At 41.6% G+C, this 21,306-nt stretch overlaps 2 protein-coding genes and 1 non-coding gene across 5 annotated transcripts; 2 read left to right on the top strand and 1 right to left on the bottom strand.

Moving 5' to 3' along the window:
- Nucleotides 1–461: 461 nt before the first annotated feature.
- Nucleotides 462–535, top strand: TRNAI-AAU (transfer RNA isoleucine (anticodon AAU)). Its single transcript has one exon. It is a non-coding gene; the product is annotated as a tRNA-Ile (tRNA).
- A 1,081-nt stretch (nt 536–1,616) lies between these two features.
- Nucleotides 1,617–12,368, top strand: ZNF839 (zinc finger protein 839). Of its 2 annotated transcripts, none has more exons than XM_053980974.1 (8): nt 1,617–2,168; nt 3,059–3,958; nt 5,710–5,961; nt 6,707–6,799; nt 7,150–7,302; nt 8,401–8,541; nt 9,205–9,343; nt 10,990–12,368. In XM_053980974.1, the coding sequence occupies exons 1-8, from the start codon at nt 1,617–1,619 to the stop codon at nt 11,979–11,981; spliced, it is 3,222 nt and encodes a 1,073-aa protein (XP_053836949.1). In that variant the 3' UTR covers nt 11,982–12,368. The 2 variants fall into 2 exon arrangements, with proteins under 2 accessions (XP_053836949.1, XP_053836950.1); XM_053980975.1 differs by having other exon boundaries at nt 2,001–2,168; nt 3,062–3,958.
- Nucleotides 3,375–21,305, bottom strand: CINP (cyclin dependent kinase 2 interacting protein). 2 transcript variants are annotated; one of them, XR_008437649.1, is made up of 6 exons: nt 21,001–21,061; nt 19,815–19,983; nt 18,489–18,615; nt 16,831–16,960; nt 15,120–15,395; nt 3,375–3,457 (listed from the first exon to the last, which is right to left on the bottom strand). XR_008437649.1 is itself a non-coding variant. In XM_053980978.1 (5 exons), exons 1-5 carry the CDS (start codon nt 21,243–21,245, stop codon nt 15,193–15,195), a joined length of 636 nt encoding a protein of 211 aa, XP_053836953.1. In that variant the 5' UTR covers nt 21,246–21,305; the 3' UTR covers nt 15,062–15,192. The 2 variants fall into 2 exon arrangements, 1 of the variants encoding a protein (XP_053836953.1); XM_053980978.1 differs by lacking the exons at nt 3,375–3,457; nt 21,001–21,061 and adding an exon at nt 21,239–21,305 and having other exon boundaries at nt 15,062–15,395.
- Between the last annotated feature and the right edge of the window lies 1 nt (nt 21,306).

The raw sequence follows: 21,306 nt of genomic DNA, 5'->3' as shown, positions 1-21,306 counted from the left end.
AAAAGTTCTTTTCTATGCAGCATATGTAGTAAAAATCAAAACACCAGGAAAAGGTGAATTTTTTGTCCGTGCAAACCAAGGTCCTAGTAGTGGGTTAAACAGAATAGTAGATGCTTTTTAAGAATGTTCAGATATTTTAATTAAAAGAAGCTGGAATCATATCATAGTAAACTTGAAGTATTAGCCTATTGACTTAGAGGCGAAATTATCCCCGATCCCGCGTTACGGTTGTTCCTTACCAGGCGCTGCATCTCTCTATAGGCAGGGAAGAGTTTTCCGATTTGCTTTTGATTTTGCTGAGGAGTTAAGCGTGTGTTTCCGTATGCGCGGGCCCGGCTCCGGCACTCCCGGGGACGAGGAGGTTCCTCGCCCAGTCCGTTGCCTTCACTACTCCGGTCGAAAGGCGAAACACTGACAAGGAATTATCTTTATTTGTCCGAGAGGGCAGAGCCACAGCAGCTGGCCGGTTAGCTCAGTTGGTTAGAGCGTGGTGCTAATAACGCCAAGGTCGCGGGTTCGATCCCCGTACGGGCCAGGTTAATTCACATTTTTTTTTTTCTTTCCTCTTTTTTTTTATGTCTCTCCGATTTGTCCCAGCGAGTCCCACCCACCTCGCGCAGTTCTGCAGAGACGCGGCGTGACCTCTGCACACGGGCACGGCCGGGGGGCGGGGGTGGGTGTGTGCGTGCGTGTGTGTGTCTGTCTGTCTGTGCGGGGCCCGAGCGTCCCGTGCGGCTGCAGGACGGACCGAGCTTCATCGCGCTCGTGCGGCTAATGGAACGCGGCCGAGCGCGGGGTCGGCTACAGCGTGCTCGGGTGACTCCTTCAGTGGGGGTTGCCCTTCCCCAGTGACACCCGCTCCCCCGTGTGAGAGCATACATTCACAGAATAGGGGACTTTGGAGGAGACCACAATTCGTCCAACCTCCCTGCTAAAGCACAGTTGTCCTACAGCACAGGATTGCGTCCAGCCCGTTCTGGGATATCTCCAGTTGAGGGAGACTCCACAATCTCTCTGAGCAACCTGTTCCAGTGCTCGGTAACCTGCACTGTTAAGTTCTTCCGCATATTCAGGTGGAACTTTCTGTGCATCGGTTGTCTCGTATCCCAGAGGTTGGCACTTCCGAGAAGAGGGTGGATCCATTCTCTTGGCACAAGCCCCTTTAGATATTTGTACACAGACATGAGGTCCCCCCTGAGTCGTCTCTTCTCGAGGCTGGAAAGGCGCGACTCCCTCATCCTTTCCTCGTAAGACGCTCCGGTTCCTCAACTATCCCCCATTGCCCACCACTGTACCCGCTCTAGGAGCTCCATGTCCCTCTTGTACTGAGACTCGGTACAGACTCAGCTCAAACAGCGGGAAAACCCAACTCAGGGTAACTCCGCCCGCGGGTCCCGCGTCCAGCCGCACCCGGGGCCAGGAGCTCCGGGCGCACCTCCGCCGGTTTTAGCCCGCGCGAGCCGCCGTCGGCGCCGGGCGGCCCCGCCCCGGGGGGCGCGGCGGGCGCTGCCGGGGGCGCCATTGGCCCCGCTGCCGGTGCCCCGCGCATCGCCCGCGCTGCCGACACCGCCGGGGGCAGCCGCCGATGCGGCGCCCGCCCGCCCGCGCCTGCCAAGATGGCGGCTCCCGGGGCGGGGGGCGCCGGGGCGCTGCCGCCCCCTCCGCCCGCTGAGGACGAGCCCCCCGGGACCCACGGGGCACCCCCCGGCGCGGCGGCGGGGCGAGAGGAGGGCGGCGGCAGCGGCGCGGAGCTGCTGGCGGTGACGGAGGAGCTGGTGCAGAGCTTGGCCGCCCTGGAAGCCGGCGGGGGGGCGGCGAGCGGCACCGTGCTGTACCTGCGGGCGGACGGGGGCGCGGCGGAGGGCGCGGGGCTGAGCGCCGGCGAGCAGCGGCGGCTACTGGAGCGGCTGCTGGAGAGTCCGGGACCATCCCCGCCGCCCCGTCCCGCCGCCGCGCCGCTGGCCCCCGCGGAGCTCCGGCGGGTCATCGAGCAAGTGAGCAAGGCCCAGGAGCAGCTGAAGCCGGCGGCGGCCGCCGCGCCCCCGCCGCAGCCCTGCCCCGCGGGCGGCATCATGCAGAACGCCGCCCGGCAGCTTCAGAGCGTGGCCCAGCAGGTCGCCCTGCAGCAGGGCAGGGCCGCGGCGGCCGCCCGCCTCCTCCCGCAGAAGGTAACCCCGGGGTTGGGGGGCAGGGAGGCTGCGGCGCTCCGTTGGTGATGAAAACCACGGCTCCGGCGAGGTTAATCCTTTCTAATAATTTTTTTTTTTTCTGTTCTTCTCAGTCACACCTGCTCTCGGGTGTAGACTCCACTCCCATAGCTCAAAGGCACAGCTTTCAATGTGGTTTAGGAAAATCCGTGTTTGAATGTAGCTAATAGCTGCTGTGGTCAGTATTTCGGTCTGACAACACGTGCAGCCAAGAACAGCTTAGAAGAGCTGTTTCGTAGTGGTCAAGTGGTGATGCACAGGAAGTTACTGCATGCCTCTTGCAGGTGATAGTCCCTGGGCTTTCAGCCCACCTTTGGGGTGTAGGTTGTGAAGTGATTGATTTGAACTGAAGCAGAAATTTGGATGAGGCAGAGAAACTGTGAGGGAGATGAACAGTAACATCTGATTCTGTGAATCATCACCACAAAGTTTTTGTGAACTGAACACACATTGTAACATGTCCTGGACTGAGTATTTGGGCTGTGTCATGTAGCAGACTGTAGTTTTCCTGTGTGTGGGGTTTGCTGAAGGTCATGAATGTGCCTTGGTGAAGGCATTGACTCTGCTATTCCAGACAGGCCTGCTAGCAGGAAACAAAGCTGTAACATGGCCTCAGAGCAAACTTTACATGCTTTACTTGAACCGCAGTCACAGCAGAAAATGTGCAGGAAAACCCGTAGCTTGAAGGAAGGGAATCTGCTTTGATGCATTAAGATGGAAAGTTGATGATGTGCAGCAGTTTCTTCAAGCTTTGCTTTAAGGGAATGTGTGTATTATCTTGATAACTATTATATTTATTTATTAATACTGTATTTGTGTAATTGCAATTCTTCCTTTTTTTTCCACAAAAGCAGCTGGAAGCCATTTGTGTCCAAGTTCAGCCAGGACAGATGAAGGAAACTGAAGGGTCAATGACATCATTGGCACCAATCCAGTCCAAAACTATAACGCTGAGTCAGCCAGTTGGTAGGAAATCTAGCATACCAGGAGTTGGCATTATTAATCCCCAGATAATTAGGATACAGCCTCTTTCAGGAACTGAGCAGCAGCAGCTACTCCTGCACAGTTCTTCTGAGTCTCCGCTTCAGTTGCTTATGCAGAGGCCTTTACCAGCTCACGGATCAGAGTCTGTGGACAAGATTCCCCCATCTAAGATGGTGAATGGACAGAGGGCTACTTGTGCCACAGCATCGGCTTCAAGATCTCCAAATCCTACCATGGCTGCAGCCAGTTCAGCAAGTACACCATGCCTTGAAAAAAAGCAAAAGGATGACAAGTTAAAGAAATCCTTGAAGGTGAAAACTCGTTCTGGACGGATTTCACGCCCCCCCAAATACAAAGCTAAAGATTATAAATTTATTAAAATGGAGGATTTGGCTGATGGTCATCAGTCTGATTCTGATGACTACTCTGAGCTGAGTATAGAAGATGATGAAGAAGGAAAGGTGAAGGGAAAGGATGCATTATTCAGTTCTTCAAATTATAATCTGAAACCCAAGACATTTAAATGTCAGACTTGTGAAAAATCTTACATAGGAAAAGGAGGATTAGCAAGACATTATAAACTCAACCCAGACCATGGACAGCTGGAGCCTTCACCTCAGAAAATACCTCTAAATAAGCCTAATGGAAGTATATTTGTGGAAGAGGAAATTATAAGTCCAGCACATTTGGATTCAACTGCTGTCACTTTAAGTCATGAAGAAGCTACCAGTCTGGAAGAAACTGTTGATTCAAAGGCTGGAGAACAGGTAAAGTGTTACTTAGAAAACCTGTCAATTGTGTGGAAAGTAGAATGGCAGTTCTATAGCTGCACAGTCTTGTACTGCTCAGAAATATCCACTGATAGACTACATTAGGCAAATTTCCCATTGAAGTCTTTTAAAAATCAAATTGTCTCTTGCAGTGCTGCAGCAAGAGTACTCTTGCACAGACACATGCAACCAAATGTTCACTGAGTGTTCATTTCTTACTGTGTTTCTGACATACGGTTTTCACCTTGTCTGCATAAATGACATTCTTCTCTTTATTTGGATAAGAACACTGTTGTTCAGTTACAGCCTTTAGCATGACAGTAACACATCATCTGCGCTCTCATTTTCTGTTGCTGAAATAATGTCATCACAGAAAAATCTCTTATTTGGAACACAACAGTGAACTGCAGCTTCTCCTAGAGCAGGTTTTCAAAGTGAGGCTTTGAAACCCTGCACACCAAACACTGGTGAAATTTGAGTCTCTGGAGTGGAAGCTGCCTCAGCTGCAAATTTTTTCCTGTGATGTTGTAAACTGGTCACTTCAAAGAAAAGTTTCTCTTAATATTGATGTTACTTTTAACATTTTGCAGCAAGAGCTGATGCAGCTGCTGGTTAGGAAAAAGTACTCGTTTGGATGTAGGGGTGTCACATTTGTTACTTGTCTTTGTAATTGTGAAGTTGTTTTCAGGAAAGTGAAAATTTAGAGCAAACAAATCTTCCCTCATCCTCTACACTCAGTTATCATCTCTGGAAAGAGAGAATTGCAGAATACTGAAGTCTGCTCTCTGAATTATTGTAGTTGTTTGATACAGACAGGAAGCCAATCAAGATCCCCATGCTCAACCCCTAATCCTGTGTCAAATTTAGAACTAATTTAGTAATTTAATCCCTGGATAGAACTGACATAAATTTGCCATTTATAGAGCTTTCCTAATCAGTAGAATAGTAGGGAGTTACTGAATGCTGGGATGCAAATGTACAGATTATGCAAAGAAGCCTGATGTAACTCAGTACTATTATAAACTAATTTCTTGAAAGATACTGGAACATTTTTAGAAATTCTAGCTTGGAAGGGAAGAGGCTTAAGTAAGAAATCACTGCTTTGAACAGTTAAAAATTTCACACCGAAATTATCATTATAACTTAAACATATAAAAAGTACTTAGACTTTCTGTGTGATCTTATAACAAGTGGCTTCCTAGCTGTGTTCCTAGGGAAGACAGGATTTTGAAATGTGGTAACTGGGCAGTACATTTTGGTATTTAATTACTGGGCTTGTCACTGTTCATGGTGTCAGAGTTTTTGTTTTTCTTCTAAAGTCTTCATGCTTTGACGTGGTTTCAATGAAACCCAAATTATCCTGAGTATGGAGTATATTTTACTGCTAATTAAGTTTTATTTCTACAACCTCTTTATCTAAAGAGGATATATTTTACTTCAAAAATATTAAATGTATTTAACCCACTTCAACCACCTCTTTCATTATGTTTATTTAATCTTTTTGTTTTGTATGACATCTTTTGGTTCAAAAATGCTAACTTTGCAAATAATGGCATATATTTGATGCAGAAGTAGCAGTCTTACTAATGTGTTGGATTTATTCCACAACTTTCTTTGCAAGTTATGCTTGTATCCAGCTTTGCAGTTATTTGCTATTTATTGTTTGCATAGGTGACAAACTTAATTCTAAAATTGTCTTCCTCAAAACTGTTTAAAATGGTGAATAAACACTTTTTCTTTTAATTAAGGCATCAGCATCTGAGGAAAGCAGACACTTGCTGGCAGAACAACCAAATGAGAGCAGTTCAGGACACCGGGGACCTGTAACACCAAAAGCACCTGGAAGACCCAAACGACCAAAGAGACGTGGTCGACCCAGGATGGGTGGAAGATCCAGGTGTTCTGGAAGGCTTAGCAGACCTGGTCAGTCCCCTTCAAAGTCACTTAGTAGTGTGTCAGCAGAACACAATGTATTCAGAAGAAAAGCTAGGTTAAAAGAGGTATGGTTCTCTTCTGCAATTACTTCACAAGTATTTTTACCCTGCCCCAACTTCCCCCCCCCCCCGCTTTTTTTTTTAGTCACTTGTTTTCAATGAATCATTTTCAAAAAAAGATTTTTTTTTTTTTTTTAATATCCTCATATGGACAAGGTGAATGCCTTAGATGGCTTCTAAGATGAAAACATTAAGTTGTCTTTTAAGAAAAAAATACTTCCAACAGAATACTGGAAAAAAGGAAAATGGGAACTGGGTTTGGAAAGGGACATCTAACATGTAGATATATTCCTGCTACCCTTTTTCTGGAGAAGGAAAATTACTAGCTACTACAACATATCTCCTCCAACACAGTAAAAGAAATAATAATGAAAATAACCAAAAAACCCCAAAACAAACCCACAAAGAAGGTCTTGGGGGAGGATAGAATGGGGATTAAAATCCAAGTAACACAACTTGTTCTTTGTTTTCTGTATGTTATAGATCTTTATGGCTACTAAAGCTACTGAGGTTGCTGTTCTTTCTCTGAATTGGCAACATTTGTGGGACTGAGTTTTGTCTGTATATGAGTAGTAATTATTCTGAGATTTTCTAACTTACCCCATTTTGGAGTTAGTTTGCATCTATTCCTAAAGCTGCCTAAACATACAGCATATCTTTAAAAAGAAATAGTGATATTTTATGTTCTGAAAATGGGGTGCAAAACAGGTGGGCTGCTTTTTCCTAATAATCTCATTTTGGCTTTTGACAGCTAATACAACAATGTGATAATGAAGACTTAATGGAGCTGGCTCTCCCACGTCTTACAAAGCTTGTTACAGTGTATGAATTCCTGTTGATGAAGGTGAGTTTTTACGTAAAAATATAAAATTATTTTAGGGATACTTCCATTGGTAGACATAAAAAAATTGTTTTAGAGACATAATTGAATTTCCAAAATTAATATAATGTAGCATGTAGATGTTCCACACACCACTTCAGTCGTACACAGGCAAAACTCTGGTAGGTCTCAACTCAAAGCCTTGCTTTTTGCTGCCTGGTTCAGTGGCATTTTGAATATTCCAGAGTCTTTTGAGTTGAATGTTTCTATTTTAAAATGTTGAACAGAACAAAACTGACAGATCTTAATTTCATCCTTTTTTAAAGTATAGGGAGGGAGAAACAAGCCCTTTTTCATTCCCCTCTTATTCCTAGGTGGAAAAAGGACACCCAGCCAAAGCTTACTTTCCAGATGTGTACAGGGAGTTTGAAGATTTGCATAACATGGTAAAGAAAATGGCTTATGATCACCTCAGTAATTCTGATTCTGTGAATTGCCAACAGCCTGTTGAAATAAAAGATGCTAAGGTAATAAAGCACTCTGTTTGGAACTGTGATTAGTTGGTTGGTTTGCTTGCTTTATTTTAGATGCCTTGCATTTTTAATTTTCTCTGATAAGCTTTCTCGTACAGGTACATTTATTTGAAAACAACAAGACTTTTAATTAGCAAAAATAGACATGATTGTGAAAATTCCAACAACTTACCAAGAAGAAAAAGAAATCCATAATAAAACTACAATTCTAATTTATCTCAGTGGATACAACTAGAGAGATAAGAAACAATTCTAGCAGTGCAGATACCTGCCTTGCATATCTAGGGTAGTATGAAGCTGCATGTTACTGCAAGGTTTATTTAGCATTAACCACTAATTAAAGTACATCCTGATGTTTGATCAGGAAGGGGGGGGGGTCTATATTTAAAATGAGTGACCTTGATTTAAAGAGGTAAGTAATTTCATTGCAAAATGAGGGCAAACTGAATGCATCTATGCTGTTCAGTCACATTAACAAACGTGAAAGGGGATGACTACATTAATAAAACTGCAAATATTATTTCAGTGACTCCATTGTTTATGGAGCTGTATCTGGAAAGACAGATGAAACCTCTTTCTTGCTTCTCTTCTGTGTTCATGTGCATTCTTAATATAGAATGATGCTCTTCAAAAAAGAACAAGACCAAACCAAACCCCAAAAACAACCTAGCCTTGAGAAGCTGGATGGTAGCACACCTATGTAAGGATGAAGCACAGGAATGGAATGTGGGGAGGGGGGAGAAGCCTTCACTACGCAGAGATACTCTAAACAGAAGACTGAAATGTTTTTATATGATGGAGAACCTCAATAATCTTTATTAAACACTGCTCTGAGTAACTGTTCCTGGATTCTATATATAACCGTAATTCTTTCAAGTTTGCCTGTCAACTCACCTTCAGATGAAGGTCATGTGTCAGTGTGAAGGCTAGTAGAAAACATGGGAGTCTAAATACTTGCTCTGAGCTGAGCTGATTGCCAGGCTAGACATGATGTAATTCTAGTACAGTTTTAAGAAAACAAATCTGTATTTCAGCATATATGTATTCAGATCTGAAAGGCTAACTTTTACTTTTTTCCTTCTGTTTTTGAAGGTTGCTGAATCTCTAGGAATCACAGAAATACTCAGTGGAGAACAGAAGATGCAAGGTGCAGAGTCTTATTCACAATGTGTAATTAAAATGGTTAGTGAGCAAGTGCCTGTGGACCTACTGGGACAAAAACGGTTAGCTGAGGTATGGAACACCTTTGTGAAAATTAACAATGGAACTAAGACAAATTAAAACTTTTAAAAATACATAATTATTCCTTACAGAAACATGCTGGTATTATCTGAGGCATGTTAAAATAAGGCTTTTGTGGTGTTCAGAAATACTGAAAGTACTCTCTGCTGTGGTATCATAGCAGGGCATATGAACTAGCACACTAAGTATGTGCTTTGGGAAGACACTTGGTAGCATTCAGGACAGAGTATCAAAGACGTACAGGTCTTTGATACAGGGACAAAAGAACTTAATTGAGGTGCTGGTTAACTGGGGGCTCCACAGATTCCAGCCTGTGTTAGAGGAAATGGCCTAACCTACAGCAGGTTCAGACACTGGAGAAGTGATTGCTGTGCTAATTGGGTAGAGGGGCATGAAGACAGTTTCTTTCTTTCTGACCAGTCAGTTGATGAGCTTCGGTCTGTTTATAGCTGTAGCAGAGAGCTGTAATTTGTCCCCTTGGGAGTTTTGGCGAAGTGTGAAGGCTGTGTTTAAATCCTTACCTCTTAGGAAGACCTTTAGTGTAAATCCTGTTTTCAAGGATCATCAGTTCACTGCCATGATGTTCCCACAGTTATCTTTTCCAATACTGTCAAGTGTTACAGAGCTGCAGTTAATCATCTCTTGTATTGACAGAGCTCAGGGGAAGAACTCTTGCCACCAGCCAAAAGGACCAAGTTAGAAGACATAACAGAAAATGCGAACAATGCTTATGCCAGTCAAGACGAAATGAAAGAAAGGAGTGGGAATTTGTGTACACTATTTGAAAAAGATGGTAACCTCTTCAGATTTTCTCCTGTTCTGTCCTGTTTATGGAGGAGCTGAACAAATCTTTGTTCTTCAAGCTACTGTGGTTTTTGTCTTACAGTTTCATCTCTTAGCTTGCTTCCCAGGTCCTTCAAAAGCAGCTGTTTAACTGGAAAGGCCTCACGAGGAGGGAAAAGTTACAGATGATGCAGACAGATGATTAGCACTAGCTCAATGCTGGATGCATGATAATCAGTGATTGATACTGCTTATGAGCATAGTACTGTCCTCTGCTGTGTGCTTCCTGTCTGTCCTATCCCTCTGAGTGCATGACCATTGTGTCAGCTGTGGGAGAGCAGAGGAGGAAGAAGCAGAGTGCACATCCTTCCTCTTGGCCCCAGCCAGCTACAATAGCAGTTACCAGAGCTTGTTGGAACTTGGGGAAATGGAAAACTGGTATAGGCTGTCCTGTACAAATCATTGTGATACATCTTATATTGGAATTGAGGCACCATTTTGCACCAGTCTTCAGGTGGTTGCCTTTCTTTTTATTCATTCTTCATGTTTCATCCTGCTGCCCTTCAGATTAGCAGGGTAGCAGTGAAAGAAAAGTAAATCTCTAGTAAGATACATCTATCAGTATCATCCACTTTGTAAATACCTTGTTTTGGTGTAGCTGTAAGTGCCTTTGCTTTTGCCCTTTGTATGTCTTTTAGTCAATGGTTATTTTTGTTTCCCTCCATTAGATTTTCTTTCTCTGAAAGGCTCTCTGCATGACCATGCTTACTTCTTGCTGCACAATCATTTTCTTCTGGGCTATAAATTCTTAAAATTACATTTTGCTTGTACGTACTAGCAGGGTGTTTGCTAGTCAACAGTGCAAAATGTTAAAAATAGTGCTCTCTGCAGTGTTAAGTCTCCTTTTTTGTGCAGTGGTATCTTTCATAACCAAAAAAAAAAATCCAAAACCAAACCAACTTACTTGTTCCTTTTGACCTTTAATAATAAAGACTGACAGCTCATACTACTGCAGCTTAGTAGTTATTGTCCAACTACTTTCAGGGTTTGGGACCCTGGTCAGGTCCGGGTCAAGTAACTGCTAGAACACTGCATTTCTTGAGGTTTTTACCTTTTCTGGCACAGGACAAAAGTGCTGCTGGGACTCTAAGCACAGCTAATTAATATGTAGTAACCTGATGACATATGACATCTGAGTCCAGGATGAGCTTGATTAGGAATAGAAATTTAAACAGAAGTTTAAATGCTTCCATCAACTTAAAGTGATGAGGATGAGCAGCTGACAAGTTTGTGCCTGCTAGTCTTTATCTTTTAATGTCACTGGCTGCATGACAGATGGAAGAAAATTGAGTTTGCCTTTCAGCCCAAGTTGTTTTCAGGATGAACAGAAAAATGCTGGCTCTAAGAGTAAGGTCTCTTAATATAGAAATACTTGATAAACTATCACTATTCAATAATTCCTTAAATATTTTTGTAGTGACTTTCTCATTGAAAAGTTCTATGAAACTCCTGTAAGGTTCTTCAGGTTTGCTAATTTGGGGGAAGCAAAGTAGGGAAGTAGTCTAGCTTTTCCTCCAAAATTATTGCTGAAATATAGGTTTTTTGGCATGCAATATCAGATTGCCTAACAAAGTAATACTTCTTTCCCCTTTTCAGGTTTTAATCCATTAAATGGAGAAATCCTGCTTTCAGAAGATAGGCATATCACTTGCTGTACAACTGGAAGTACATTACAGACAGCAGAGGAACATAATTCACTTGCTGATTCAGGAGTTCGAATAGATGGTGAAAATTCAGGTACCTTCTCCCAAACTGTGGGAATGAGCATAGAGTATCCCCAGCCTGCAGGGATACAGGGACCAGACGTGGCAGGTGAAGCATCGCTGCTGCACACTGAAGTGGTGCTGCCTGTGGGAGCAGGCGGCTCGGCTGGGCTGCTTCAGGCACACTTTGTGAGCGGGAGTGCGGCGGGGGGACCGGCAGCTCCTGAACTCCACAGCTCCCTGATGGAGCAGGCAGTGGCCAGGCAGAGCACTGGCCTACCAACGAGTGAAGAAAACGGTCACAGTCCAAAATATCATCAACTGCAAGAAGAAAACCCGAATTTTGCAATTAAAGAACGTTCTGAGCAACTCCATAATGCTGATATGACTGATGAGATACAGGAACTTGAAAAAGCTTTTTCAACAAACGTTGTGCCAATAAACTACCCCCACAGTGCTCAGGCTGAGTCGCACCAGAACGCTGTCCAGGGAGCCTCCCTGTCCTCTCATGGGAACCAGGAAAATGCTTTCAAAAACGAGAGTGAATATTCTAGTGTGACAGAGGAAGCACACGAGCTGGCAAATACAGTTACTGTAGATGAAACTGTAGCTTTTGAGATTTCTGATGAGAGCCATGATTTTTTGTCTCAGGGACACGAACAGATTTTTATTCAGACTTCAGATGGGCTTATCTTGTCTCATCCAGACACTGCTGTTTTGTCTCAGGCGGAAGGCATCGTTATTGTGACTGATTCCAACGGTACGACAATGCACATTCGCACACCCGAAGGGATACCTTTGGAAACAGTGGAAGCACTACTGGCAATGGAAGCAGGTGGCCAAAGTGAAGATATTTTGCTCTCGCAAAGTGAATTGGAGCCATAAATTAGAAAACCCTATAAGCTTTCTTCTGGAAAAGACTGATTATGAAATGTATATTTTTCTAATGTGAATACTGAGATAATTGAAATTTAACTTATTTGTAAACTGTTTCTATGCCCTGTACTTTTTATAACTTATGTTTATATAAATTTAGCAGCATTGCAACCAAAAATTCTAGAATTAACATTGTTCTATTTGCTTTATATGTTGGGGATGGGTGGAAAGTGGAAATCTCGTCAACCCTAAAACTTGCACTGTTTCCTTTTGTTACGTAATTCCTTTTCTCTCTAGCCATCTAAAAATGCAGTAAGTTGTACTGCTGTTCAGCAGTGATGTGCTGTGTACTGGCAAGCTGTATATGGGTAAAATAAAAGCTATATTAAAAATGTGCATTTTCTGTGCCACTGAGATGACAAAACACTGTTATTGCGCTTTTTAAAAGCTATCTTGAATATTCATTAGCATCTAGACTTGATGCACGTAAATCTGCCTGGAAAAATGAGAAGGTTTAAGTATAATCCACAAACTTGTGCATTCTGGGAACAATGTGACAGCCTAGCTGATCCTTACTGAAATAAGCATTCACTGAGTTGAGACAAAAATAGCCTCAAACAAGATCTGATTTGTACTGAACAGTTGGAAATGTATTTAAGTGGCTTGTCTAATGTTCAGCCACACCTTTAAAAATTGCTGTTACGTAGACATAAATGGGAAGGTGCACAAGTAGTGATCTAATTTTCCTTAATGAGGTACCAAATTCATTTTTTGCTTTAGTCTGTCATGGCCTATTTTTGTTAGAGTGGTATTATACTTTTTTTTTTTTTTCCCTTTCAGATGATGCATCCTTTATGAGTTCTACACTTCAACCTTTCCAGTAACTCCATGCTGCCTTGTACTGTTTAATCATAATACAAAGGGACTCTAGGCAGGGAGAAAACTTGGCAAATTACTTGAATTTTTGTCATACTTCCAATATGATCCTTGGATCAGATTAAATTTTTGTGGAGACCTCCTACCAGCATCTTGTCCAGGGCACTGTCTTTTCTTTTAATAAGTTTAGCAGGTGAAAAAGAACTGCATTAAATGAGCAGACATTACTGAAAAGTGGTAATGTATCCTTAAAATGTGAGTGTCACCTCATTGCTGAATAGATGCAACTACTGGGACAATCAGACAAATCTACCAAGGACAGGAGAATTGTTCTTAAATTGAGTATGAACACTGATTTTTTTTTTAAGGTATTGTTACCACTAAGAAAAACACTAAAATTGAATCTAAACAGAAGACAATTTACAGATTAAATAAACTGCTCTACTAAAACAAAGCCTTCAAACATAGTTGGGTTAGGCTTTTTTGTTTGGTGTTTTTTTTTCTTTGTTGCATAAGTAGAAGATAAATTTGATTATCCAGAATGTTGTCTTTCATGAGTAGTTGTGAAAGGTACTGTACATTAATGAGTTATGAATGACTATTTGTTTTGGGTTTTTTCCCCTCTTTTTTTAGGAGGTGGTAATTGCCAGAGGATACAGACCTACCTTGTAAGTCAAGGTAGCATACAAAGCAAAGTTCTGCTGGTCTGTCAAAGTCTTTCATTGCAGTGAGCAATTCTTTATGATATTCTTTTGTACTGACTGTCTAATAATTATATTTGAGGGCTGCAAATATAACAATCAATTGCTTAGAGCTAGAATGACAAAACATCTCTGCAATGATTTTGCAGTAATGTTCCAATGCCCAACAATAAGCAAGAGGGTCTGTGAATATGAAGACCCCTTCCCAAAGAGCTTTTTTCCTCTTAAGAAATGAGAACAAACCACAATTTCCACCTGTGGAGAAAATGAAAACTTGCTTCAATTTTGCCTTCCCTATCAATTTGCACATGCTGGGAAATACAATACACCTACTCTCATCTTAAAAGAACAGTTCTATATGTGAATCAATCTTTTCTCCTTGGAAAATAGTTTTGAAGTACTGAGATGTTTCCATAGTGACACAGGTCTGGCCCAACTCAGATGAATTAAGGTGGCTGTTAAACTAAGTGGAACACTTCCACTGAAAAAATAGCAAAACCCAGCAAAGCTGTTCCTAGTTTTATCCTCCTTGAGCTACAGCAGAATTTCTTTTTAGATGCTGGAATTGTGGGATAAGAATAGAACTCTTATTAGCTGCCAGAAACAACCTCATTGTTCAACAGAACAACTTTTCAAGAAAACTTTTTAATTCATGTCTGTCTTGCTACTGCAGGAAACTGATGTATTTCCCTTACTAAACTTACAAGGTTTCAGCTTGGGGCTAATTAGGTAAGTGACCCTGCTTTTCCTATCAGTACAGAGGACAGACACACCTTCAAACCAAAACCACATTGACATCAGTACCAGTAACCCAAGGAAAAACTCACTGAGCCCTATGACAGGGAGCAAACAAGATGGGGTCCAGCCTTGACTAAGCAGGTTTTGTTTTATTTGCAGATGCTTTCATGGAACATCTCTTACCAAAAAAAAAAAAAAAAAAAGTTAAAATTAATTAAAAGGGACAAGACCTTATTATACAATGACTGTAGAATGCTGAGTTGTACTAAACCTTCCCTGGGTGCTGGTTCAGGCTTGGATCACTCTTTGAGGGTGATGCACCCAACAACACCAGAATCAAAACCAAACCAGAATTTACACTATTGTCTGCAACAGCATTTCAAAATCACATACTAAACTATGTGGATCCTTCTGGATTCTTCTTTTTGTGCTTTCCTTTCCTCTACTTATAAATCAAGTACAAAAACATTTGCCCTGTTAATTAATGAAAAAAAAAAAACAAAACAAAACACAGAAGATCAAGAAGTGCTGAATTTCTGTGGCAGAAGGGACTGTGTAGGTATTTTAGGCTGTCCAGACTTGGGAGGAAATAACATTTTTTGCTGTAGATTCTATTTGCATTGAATCCCCCAGACTACTAAGCAGTGCTTACCTCTTTCTGACTATAGAGGACTTAGCCTCCTACGTGTAGCCTCTGTTTTGGCCTTAAAATAGATAAAAACAACCAAAACTAGATTGTCCCACACAGAAAAATGAGCATCAACTGAGACAAAGTAAGGAATATGAATATGAGAAAAATACTTTTAATAAGTTTTACAAAAAATCAACTTACTTGGTAAGCCTTGCAATATGCCAGTTCAGTTTCATCTAAGCATCACTAGAAGCCAGCCATGTACCTTTGGACTCTAGCACTCCCTGTGTCCTGTTTCCAGCAGCATGGCTTCGAGCAGCAGCATGCTGCTGTTCTCAATGTAAGGCTGGTACAGCCACGATGATAAATACACCATCATCAGATCCTGGTCAGCACAATGAGCAATGTCTTGTACAATTGTCTGCTTGAGTTGTAGTTCCTTCTTGTACATTTCACACAGCTTCAGAGAAACCTCATCTGAAATGGATTGAAAAACCAAGCACATTGACCAGAACATTTCAGCAATTCTCTAAAAGCTAAATTATACTTGTAATACATGGATCATAAAAAAACCCTATCTTACATAAGCTATTCCCCAAATTTAGCCATCTTTTTTTTTTTTTTTACAGCATTAATGATGTTTTTACATTAGAATATAAAGTGCTAAACAATTTGCTCAGCTTTGGGATGTATTTTACACGCTGCTGATTTTGACATGAGTCAGCATTAAATTATAGAATAAGCAATGGTATTGGTCTCAGGACCCACTGTAAAATTATCAGTTACTGCTATTCCTCAAATAACTGAAATTTGATTTTAAAATTTGGTAATGCTATCCTGCAATACAAGCTTCACATTTTAGAGTCGCTCTTGATTTTAGCTAATCTTAAGGATGCCCTCACATGCTGGTAAGCACTTCAGCAATGCATGATCACCAATAAGTAATACCAACAGTGAAAAACAACAGTAAAAAAAACCCCAACAGACCAAATTCAAAGCATTTATTGTTAAAACTGTTAATAGTTATGTTAGTAAAACTGGTAGGGGGGTTAAAATGCATCTGTAATCTTTCACTGTTTGAATTCCTAAAAAATTATTACACAAAGTATTTTGTGCTTCTAACTTAGCCTGAACTATCACTGCCTTCAGAAGGATTTAGTCTTTCATGGAGTAGACAGCAACACTAAATGATTCAGTCACAATGGGTGTTTTGACAGCAGTTGTCTTTGTCATTCTTAATTCTTTTAAGCTGGCAGAAACGAATACATTAAGATTTCTGCTAAACTGTAGTAGTGAATTAAGAGGCAGAGGTATGATTTTCACAAAGAAGGAAGTTGGTTTGCATGCAATCAGGCTTCTCTTGAATTCAGACAGTTTAAAACTGGGGTAATACCAGTTGGGAGGCAGTACCTTTTGCCATCAAGTGAACACTAAAAGAATTAATATTAACAGTAGAAGTGTAACATTTCTTTACTTGTCTTGATTGACACTGAGATCAGAGGTATTTTTCTTTGGCTGCTTGAGAATTAACCGATGTATAGCTTGCTCTTTGTATTCAAGGATTTAATTCCGATGTCAAGTAACAAGTCAAGTAGTTAAGCCTGCAGCTTAACATCAGCAAGTTGCAAATTCATCTCTGCCTGCAGAGGATGTGGCTGTTGCAGCTTGGACACTGTAAGCTGCTGACAAATTTAGTTCTATGCTGTAATTGTTGCATGTCAGACAATGCTTGGCAGTCATCAGCAGTAACCCTAAACCAAGTGATGCATTCATGTGTTTATTGATTAGTCAATTGTAAAGGAGACAGCACTCTCTCCCTCTCAGGCAAGACATCCAGATAAAAGGGCTTATTTTTCAGTCATAAATTAGATGACACAATGTAATTAGCTAAGATAATCAATATTTTACTTACAGAAGTATGGTGTGGGCCATGTATGAAAGAAGGGAGCCTTGCAATTCCCAGCTCTGTGGTGGTATGTTTCCAAGTCACAGATTGCTTTAGTAGTTGAAGTAAGCTTTTCCATTTTCAGTTGTATTTTTGTCTGAAAATGATGAACATGGAATGTTAATGAGTATCTCAGGAACATTAGGCTACTATAATCTTAAGCATTTTTTTCAAAAAAACACTATTTAGGAAGGCTATTTAATACTGACATTTCTAACTCACATTTTTTTAACTCCAGACAGGAATCAATATAATGACTTAATATGAGATACCTGGAAATTTTGAACACTGCAGATATGACTCTGTTTTGGACATTCTTTTGTTTCCCACATGTAGAAATATACTAAAGCCTTCTCATTTTTTCACCTCCCTAGCTTTTCCTATAGCAATTTAGCACTGGGGAAAAACATCACACTGCTATAGCACAAGCCCTATCAAGATATTTTCGTACATTACCATATCAAGATGACTTTTATTTCAAAAGATCAGCAGCAGGTGAGGAAAGCAGCTCAAGCTACTACTGACAATATATCTAGGGTGATCTAACAGCTTGCTTCAAAAAATAGGTCACTCCATCCACTTCCTTCATGTTCATCTGACTCTGTGCATTTGGGTATGAATATTTACACCAAAATGAGCTTGCAGGCAGTATCTTTACATCAAGCAGCTAAACCACAGATACATCTCTGAACCTGTAAGTTCGTATGAACTCCTAAGGAATGAAAAATAAATTAGGTCATAGTAGCTATATTTAGTATCCAACCTAACACTGACTGCTTAGACTCCTGTTCCTCAGAAAGAGTAAAAACTTTCATCAGTGCATTTGTAGTCTGAATACAGGAGTCCATCAAGGAAAAAAAAAAAATCCCCAAACGTTTTCCCCAGAGAAAAAAAATCTGAGGGAAATCCAGCCAGTTTCCTGCTTTTTCTAAATACGGGAGATCTGTATCCTGGCTATATAAAAAAAATAGATCTACCATCCTTTTAATGGGCATCCACTTTGGAAAAAGGCTGTAAAAGTTATTTTTAATAACAACTTTAAATTACAGTATCTGGCAGAAAAAATTTGTTTGCTTCCTGTTAAACTGACAGGTGACATTAATTCCTAGCAAGGTATCCAGGAAAAAACATTGGGTTACATAATTATCTTACTCCACTCTCCAGAGAAGGAGATCTGCACAGCAAATACAGGTAGGCAAGGTGGGCAGGCTAAAAATATGACTGCATTATGATCAAAGACAGCTGCAAGGATATGATGGCAGGTAAAGCACTGCTTTATACTTTGCTGTTTCTTTTGTTCTAAACAGAGGGAATATCCAGGATGAGAAACAGAAAACAGGTGCACCTTCGGAATGCATTCTTTGAACGATTTGTTTCCACATCACTTTATAAAGGGGGGAGTAGAACTATAAGGTGACAGAAGATGTAAAACCAACTTTGAAATTTACCAATCAATCAAATAAATGCTGCACTCTGGATTTATAGTTAATTAGGTTTGAAGCCAAAGAATTATGAATTAAAAATCCCAATTTTCTGCCTACAATAAATACTTCAGGACATTTCCTTGTTACTTGAGCACACTTGGAATTGATTCATATAGACTAAGTCTGAAAAATGAGTATTACCATATGCTTTAACGTCTCAAGTAATTCTACACAGCAATTGTCCAGCTCTTCATTGTATTTTGGGGTTGGCTTTTCAGGTTCTATGGCACTGTTATCACATGCTATCTCCAGTTTGTTGTCTTGAAATCTAAAATAGAAACATGAGGCAGCATAAACAACTACATACAGGTTTACTTGAGCAGTGTAGATTTAAAATCCTTGTGGTCTGATTCTACAAAACCTCTCACTCACAGGCTGTTCATGAGAATTCCTACATAAAAATAGCAAAAAGCATAGCTGGCCATGTGGGCAAATGGGGCTAGTACCACAATCTTCAGAGAAAAACAGAACTACCTCTACCTTAGAACACGTTCTTGAAAAAATCATTTGCAGGTGTTAAGATCTTAACACTTTTCCTCTCTTTACTTTGCCCCTGTGCTGGAGGTTGTTCTCTCATCGTGAACAAGGTATGCCCAGGCTTCAGCTGCTCCACAGGACAATCTGGTGCCTCACCACAAACTCACCTTTTTGCAAATTTAAGCCAAGACATTTATCTGTGACCCCAGAGCAGCCAATGTGCAGACACCTGCCCTGCCTGGCAGACCCTCCCACACCAGCTCTAAACTTAAGACTGGCGAGAGAGAGCTGCTAAAGAGCAAAAGCAACATCTGGCACCATTACAGCAAAATATTCCTCAGCTTGTACCTGTCAGAACCCTGTCAGACAAACCCTCTTCAACTGTCAGGAGTCTGGAGAAGCTGCTCACAGCCCTGTTAATTAAGGTTTTTCATTCTAGCATGAAAATAAAAGCTCTACCAAAGTTGGGGTTTTTTTCAGTTTTTCTGTGGGTTTTTTTTATCGTGGTTGTGGTTTGGTATTTTTGTTGATTCTTTGTTGGTTTTGTTTTAAATGATCACTGTTAAAACTTTTTGTCTGCATCAATCACTGATTCTTTCTTAAAATCTTCTGAACTTTTGACTTGAGTTTTTTACACCTCACTGTAGAACATGCAAAAGAATAAGGGAACTCACATGGGCTGAGATTTATAGAATTAGATTTTAACTTGGTACATTATGTCAGTATTTAAAATATGTTACATTTGACTATGTAAAATAAACGTTTCCCATTTCTTGCAAATATCATTACTGTATGAGACATTATTTGAATGTAAATAGTTTATGTAACCAAAAAATTGCAACTGCTGAGTTTGATCTAAGAGCTAGCTCATCCACTGTGACATGTTCTTTTCCCATCTCCCCAAAGAACTTTCTAGTGAAGAAAGCGGATTAATCTCTCAATAAAAGCAATCTTTATGCTATCTTTATTCGTGTGTATTAGCATACTTACTGCTCACTGATCCTCATGTTGACTATTTTGTTTGCTGTAGTAAATCCATTATCATTCAGTCTCTCCCATTTCATCATTAAATTATGCCAGTCTGCTGCATTATCTTTAATTTTTCTTGCACTGACAGATAAAACAGGCCTTCTTGGAGTACTATCAGGAGGACTTTTTGCTGTATGAGAAAATAAAGATATTGAAGCCATTTAAAGCATACAGAAACAAATCAGTGTCCACCGGCTATTTGTGTGAAAGATTTCCTTGCTTTACTGGTAAATATTGATTAAAGTAAAATGGAATTTACATTAATTGTCTTCAATCATGAAATCTAATTTCTCATCTATTGCTATTTGCAAGAAAACCATGTTATTAAACAAGTGCAAGCTCATTCTGAGATGTGCAGTTGCAGCACGGACAGCAGTGCTTTGTAGTGCTGGCAGATCTAGCAGTCTTCTGACATCAAATGACAGACAGATGCTAATGCAGTGTACAACAGAGAGAAATCTCGGCAGCAATTACTGTGCATGCATGCAGTGCTCATGCCATGAATGTCAGAATTAATTCACAGCAACATGTGAGCAGCAAGAGTTTGGGGAAAGGCTGGGTCCTGCTGAAGGTGGTGGGTGCTTTATTGCTGAGCACAAAGCCCCCATCTCCTGGTGTCTCCTTGGCGGGCAGACAGCTGTAAGAACCCGCTGCACTTCCTCTGATCACACAAAGCAGCCCCCCACCTTTGCACCTCAGGCCCTGCCCTGGCAGCCAAAGCAGAGCTCAAAGCCAAGCCAAATGCCCTGCCTGAATGTTAGCTAGCTTCAAATGTTATCCACAGAGATGCCTGAAAAGAGTTCATCACATCCAAAGATATAAAGTCCACACAAAATCATAGAATGGGTCAGGTTGGGAGGGGCCCCAGTGGGTCAGCTGGTCCAACCTCCCTGCTCCAGCAGGGCCGTCCCAGAGCACATGGCACAGGACTGCGTCCGGACGGTTCTCCTGTGATATCCGGGTATCTCCAGTGAAGGAGACTCCACAACCTCTGGCTCATCTATTTCAGGGCTCGGTCACTGCACAGTGACGAAGTTCTTCCTCATGTTCAGGTAGAACTTCCTGTGCATCAGTTTCTGCCCATTGCCTCTTGTCTTGTTATTTTGCACCACCGAGAAGAGCCTGGCTCAATTCTCTTGACACCCACCCTTTAGATATTTATACAGAGACGCGGTAAAACACATGGGGGCCCCCCGTTCTACCGAGGCACGAGCGAGGTGCTACACACGTTGCACACCGGGGTGTGACAGTACCAGCCCGGCGGGCTGGCAGAGCACCACGGACACTTTAAACCTCATTAGTTTGCTGAGAAAACGCCGGGACCCCGCCTCTGGCTGCTCCCTGCTACTCCCGCGTTCGCTCCCTCCGGCTCCCCCCTCACTCACCCGCCATGGCGCCCCCGCCGCCCCGCGGAAGTTCGCTCACGTCCGGCCCCGCCCAGCCCGGCCCCCGA

The sequence above is a fragment of the Vidua macroura genome, chromosome 6 (assembly GCF_024509145.1).
Source record: "Vidua macroura isolate BioBank_ID:100142 chromosome 6, ASM2450914v1, whole genome shotgun sequence".
NCBI classification, from domain to species: domain Eukaryota; kingdom Metazoa; phylum Chordata; class Aves; order Passeriformes; family Viduidae; genus Vidua; species Vidua macroura.
This window is presented reverse-complemented; position numbering and strand designations above follow the sequence as displayed.

What these genes read in the sequence shown, in the direction of transcription:
- ZNF839 (XM_053980974.1), top strand. Translation starts at nt 1,617, where the DNA reads ATGGCGGCTCCCGGGGCGGGGGGCGCCGGGGCGCTGCCGCCCCCTCCG. An exon ending in ATTCAAAGGCTGGAGAACAG is followed by an intron (nt 3,959 to 5,709) that starts GTAAAGTGTTAC and finishes CTTTTAATTAAG; the next exon opens with GCATCAGCATCTGAGGAAAG. An exon ending in ATGAATTCCTGTTGATGAAG is followed by an intron (nt 6,800 to 7,149) that starts GTGAGTTTTTAC and finishes TCTTATTCCTAG; the next exon opens with GTGGAAAAAGGACACCCAGC.
- CINP (XM_053980978.1), bottom strand. An exon ending in AACATGAGGATCAGTGAGCA is followed by an intron (nt 18,616 to 19,814) that starts GTAAGTATGCTA and finishes TTTCTATTTTAG; the next exon opens with ATTTCAAGACAACAAACTGG. An exon ending in TTGAGACGTTAAAGCATATG is followed by an intron (nt 16,961 to 18,488) that starts GTAATACTCATT and finishes CATCATTTTCAG; the next exon opens with ACAAAAATACAACTGAAAAT.